Source organism: Lottia gigantea (assembly GCF_000327385.1).
Source record: "Lottia gigantea unplaced genomic scaffold LOTGIsca_41, whole genome shotgun sequence".
NCBI classification, from domain to species: Eukaryota; Metazoa; Mollusca; class Gastropoda; family Lottiidae; genus Lottia; species Lottia gigantea.
In genome coordinates, this window is record NW_008709421.1 from 2176738 (window position 1) to 2182353 (window position 5616).

Sequence of the window (5616 nt, forward strand, 5' to 3'; positions counted from 1 at the left end):
ATAAGCGAAGTCTGCGCATGCGTGGTCATACTGTTTTTTTGACAGGAACTTTATGTTTCCTTACGGAAAATTATAACAGGATTGCTGTTAATTTACGGAAACTGTGATTTTGCGTTATCGTCACGCCGCCATCTTATCCCACATCAAAACAAGGCTACGTCGAAGGGATTTTTGTGAATTTCTTAAATTAAATTTAATATGGTGAGATGCATGTCAAAAACTGCAAAATGTTTTACTGAATTTTAAGCGTGTGGGGACAACGACAAAATGACTTAAATTTATCCTACATGATGAACTAGACTAGGCTTAGCTTACTTGGTCTTGGGTAGAGTGGAAATGATCACTGAATACAAATTCACAGGTGAGTGTATTTTAATTATTGCCTAAATAAATTTGTAATGTTACCCTTTTATCACTTTATACATGTGTGGTATTTGTGGTCTGAAACTTAGATCAGTCTTGTCAAGAGTCATCTTTCTGTTTGGAACTCTTCTGTCTAAGAGAGTAGAAAAATTAATAATTTTTTTATGGCAATGAAGTCCTCAAATTCATTTCTCTAATTCTTCAGGTTTAGCCAACCGCAATGTAAGTTTATATCCGATTACATAAGAAAACCTCCAACGATATGAAATATCACAGGATCCATAATTTCTATTGCAATTTTATATTTGTTCATGCTGTCTGAAAACTTTTACCAAAATGTAAACAAACCCGACAAAATGGCGCCAAATTATGCATAGATCCCTCAAGTCAGTTTTCCCACCAACTTTGTACAAGTGACACTATATAAAATGTTTGTACCTACTATTAATAACATTTGCAATGTCTTATCGATGTCAAACTGTGCAACCTGCTTTTAAGAAATTATTTTGTAGGGCAACCCATGACTGCTATACATAAGTGTGTCATTGCATCATGCTCTTAATTTCCATCCACTTTCTTATGCCTTTACTAATTTATTATTTTTAATTTATAATTTCTTTTTCTGTTTTTGTACATCCTCGCTTTTTCAGCCTTTTATGGTTATGATTGCACCAGAGTACAAGAATACAAGGAATGAGAATTTTGTCATTAATATTCTTGTCAATAAACCTTAACCTTTAACACTCAATGTTAGGACCCACCTCGTAGGCGAGGCATTACAAAATTCGTAAACGAGGGTAAATTGGACTCTGGATTTCTCGAACTAAAAGATCCAGTGCCCTACTATTACTACACTACTACAGTACGTTAGCACAACAAATATTTTCTCATTTTAAATTTATCTTTTCAGGTATGTCACCTTTTCCCTTTCTTTAGAGTTTCTGCCATTATTTACCAGCTAAAAGTTACGGAGCATTATGAGACTTGACCTGACTTTCGAACGAGCAACAATTAACTGTGCACATCAAAAACAATTAGGCCTTATAATAATGATTGGAGTTGCATCATAAACTGTATTGTGCTGGATGATGGAGTCTTATAACCTTGTGGAACACTAAAAAACAGTGAAGTGGACCACAGGTCCTTGAAGTTCTGTCAATATTAATAAAATATGGGCAACGTGGAGAAAAGGAGTGTCAACATAAATAAAAAAAGACATTAGTAAATCCGAATTAGTTAGATCAGCACGTTATTAAGATGTCATTAGTTATGAGAATGTCATTAAAAGATGTGTTAAAGATGTCATTAGTGATGAGTATGTATTTCAAGTTCATCATTTGTTTTTATGCAAGAGATTGTTTTTATACGCCCACATTTTCAGTTGTATGTATAATTAAAGGTGTAGTTAACATCATTTTCTCTGATTATTTTAAATGCACAAATAATACCAATAAACACATAAAGTTGAAATGTTTTGTTATTTTACAGTAAAATGAAAATGATTTCTGGCAACAGATTTATTACCTGAATATCCTTTTTAAAATTCTGTTTTTTTACAGAACTGGAAGGAAAAATTCCGGCAGCAGATCTACCAGAATATTCTTCCTATTTTTCTGTTAAATTACAGGAAATATTAGAAAAATTCCGGCAGCAGATTTACCAGAATATCCTTCCTATTTTCTGTTAATTACAGGAAATATTATTAGTCATTCTGTAATTTAAAAGATTTTGTAGTAAAATATTTCTGTTATTTAAAGCAAATATTTTACAAGAAATTCTGTTATATAACTGAAGGCAAAATTTAAATTCTGGTAAATCAGCTGCCGGAATTTTTTCTGTTAATCGAAGGAAATTTTTTTTACAGTGCTGTAAGTCTGGAAGTTTTATATGACGAAGGTGTTCCCATTTATCTAAATTTTTTGAGTAGGTGCATCACTAATATCAACTGGAATCTCATTACTGCTGGTAAGTCTATAAATGTGTTGCCTTCTATATCACCAATTTCTAAACTATCTGTAATTTCTATTACTTCTTCTAAATTCATAGTTTTTAACAGAAGTTTCGTCTTTCTGGTTCTTGTTCTTGATCTTTGGTTCAATTCATCACTAGAGAATACTGCTCCACTGCCGTTATCAACAAATGCATAGGTTGCAATTTGGTAGTTGCTTGATTTAGCTTTCACCAGAATAGGTACTATTGCCATCAGGGTATTCACATTGGTGTTCTTGATACCGACACAGCCTGTTGTTATTTTGTAAGTTTTCTTTTCTTGAGAGGTATTCTCTTTCACTTCACGTGCTGGGTCATGGGATTGGATGCAATCGTGAACATTTGCTACATTTCGCTGCATTAGGAATTGGCAATTCTGTTTCATATGGCCTATGTTAAGACAACCAAAACAGTGACCTTTGCTTATACAATACTGCGATTTCTCTTTTGCTTCTTATCCACCAAATTTTCTGCATTCTAAAATCGAGTGTTTAGTCTCATCTCCACAGTATAAGCAGGGTGATGTTGCAGCTGCATTTCTAGTAGAGGCACTTCTATGTTCATCAGTCTTAACAGGTTCTTGATTTTTCTTCTGCACAACTGATGTTAAAACCTTTCTGGTTGGTGTTGCATGGTGTCTATTATAATATTTTGATGAAGAATTCGCAGTGGATGCATCATCACGCAGTTGATAACCTAATCCAGCTATTCTTGGGTCATTTTCGTTTCTTGACAATCTGCTTACAAACTCTTCAAAATCTTCTAAAGTTGGTGATCTGTCATCTCCATCACGTATTTTACCAACTTTATTTATCCATTGTTGCTGGTATGGTATAGGTAACTTAGTTGCTAATAATATTCGGAAGTCAAATCCATCCATTCCTGACATGTCACAATTTCCATGTTTTGCATTGCAGCAATTTATTAGGAATATAGCATATTTTCTTAAAGCAGCTCTATCACCATTTTTAATTGGATCCCACTTCTCTGCTTTAATCTTGCAGTCAGCAGCGAGTATTGCAGGTTGACCATAATCTCTCTTTAACAATGCAAGGGCTTTATTAAATGCTTCTGATGGTGGTTCGATTAAAGGACATTGCTTTATTAATCCTTTGGCTTCACCTTTGGTAAATTTCAATAAATATTCAAGTTTTCTAGCTGGATCATCAGTTTTTTGTTCTATGACATATTCAAAATTCTTCATGAAAGTTGGGTAGTTAAGGACATCTTTACCATCAAAACATTCTATGTCAGGATCAGTGATGATTCTCTTTGATTTTCAACTAATTTTCTCAGTATATCAGTCATCTGTTTTTCTTGATCATTCCGATGATGTTTTGGTTCTTTTGGTGAATATGGAGGTTGATGAATTTGTGCTTGAGTATAATGTGCAGGAGTTGGTTGAGAATCATGCATAGGTTTATAAGAATAATAATCTGGAATTTGATGAGGTTCATATGTTGGATCTTGATAATACATGTAGTTATTAACTGGTGTATGATCTCTTTTAGTCTCATAATAATAATTACTAGGAGGTTGAGGATCTTGTCTTGGTTCTTGATAATGTGGAAATTCAACTGATGTTTATTGATATGTTTGGTAATTTCCTGCATAATTTGAATTCCTGTTAAATATGTCATTCTGTGCAAATGATTCTCTACTTTCAATGAATTCTTCTCTAGGTTTTCCTTCACTCTTCTGAGTAGCTCTGTGAAGCTGACTTTCACTTTCTTCAATGTCAAATAGTTGTCTACTTTTTCCTTTCTAGTATTTCTTTAACTGACTGTGTTGTCTGTTTGGGAATAAATGATGCAATACTAAGAGGCTCTTTAAAATTAATAACTGGGTCTTCTTTTTGGTACAAAACTCTTGTAATTGCTTTGGTTGCTTCTAAATTAGCATCATTTTCCAACTCACTCTGTTTCCTTTCAAGTTCAGCTTGCTTTTCCCTAAGGTTTTGTTTAGTTTTCATTCTCTGTAATCTTTCACTAGCTAAAGTCAATTCTTCCTCAGCCTCTTCAATTTCTATCTGTTTCTGTATTTCTGCCTTTTGTGCTTCCATCTTATTCTTCTCTTTCAGTGCTGCAGATTTAGCTGCCAATTCAATTTCCTTTTGTTTACTTTTGTAAATCATTATTGATATTGTTGACTTTGCTGGATCTGTATTAACACTAGTGGCAACAGTTTGGTAGGTCATGTTGGTGCTTGAATTATTCATACCCGTGTTAGACACACTGTCTTCTGGATGAATGACAGGTAATAAGTTAATATTTTCTGACCTATTTGTGATACATGGATCTATTGTTTGTTGTTGAAAAGTTTCTCTATCACCAGCCCCAATACCATGATCAGGGGTTTCACTCATGTTAAATTATGTTTTGGTAGTGTCTATACTTGCTTGAAAATCACACAGCACGAGCGTGGACAGTCTTAAGTCAATATCAGTTTTCACAATTCTCACGTCTATCGACGTCTTTTACTTATATAATGGAGCAAGCCTATGGGAATAGGGAGACCACATATCGTTCATAGGGGAAGGTGAAATGCGATTTAAACGTTCTGGAAAAGATTGTCTTTACTCAATCAATCTAAACATAAACAATAATACACACGAATCTATCGATGTAAACAAAGTTTCTAAACTATAAATGATGATTAGCGATTCACAGTTCTATATTCTTACACATAAAGCTCTTCTTGGTTTCACAGTTCATTAGATAGATAAGATAGTTCACAAGATAGTTCATACAGATAGGTAAAAGACGATATGAAGACGCGAGGGCGTAACATAAAACCCATCACATTTTTCACCATTCACTTCGTCCATGTTTTTCAGGAAAAAACTATGACGTCATTCTAGTTTCGCTTTTAACTAGCTAAACAGATTTCTGTCCCTTTAGTCACTAACGATTAAGAGGTGTATGTGATATTTGGACATTACACTTAGCGTCGTTAAATCTTAGTTATTAGTTCAATATTGGTCCAATTTAACCCTTAAATAAATTCTCCAATTACACCAATTTCTTCCTAAATTCACCATCCAACAACATATTCGACAGTATTACCAGTTCCAAAGGAACGCCAGAAAGCTTCCCCAGAAGATATACCACACAGATTACCTCAACGCAATCCTTTTTCCGAACCTGAAGACGACGACCATTACCCGCACCATTGATTGATCGCATAGTCTACCACATACCGTCCTCCAGCGAACCTATCCAGATTTCCAGAAGATACCTACCAATGCTCACGTGTGTGTTATTT

At 34.2% G+C, this 5616-nt stretch overlaps 1 protein-coding gene across 1 annotated transcript; it reads right to left on the minus strand.

Annotated features, from left to right (window-relative positions):
* Positions 1-4102: 4102 nt before the first annotated feature.
* Positions 4103-4717, minus strand: LOTGIDRAFT_163783 (hypothetical protein; the record flags this gene model as incomplete). The annotated part of the gene is made up of 1 exon (XM_009060297.1): positions 4103-4717. The coding sequence occupies one exon, from the start codon at positions 4715-4717 to the stop codon at positions 4103-4105; it is 615 nt and encodes a 204-aa protein (XP_009058545.1).
* Between the last annotated feature and the right edge of the window lie 899 nt (positions 4718-5616).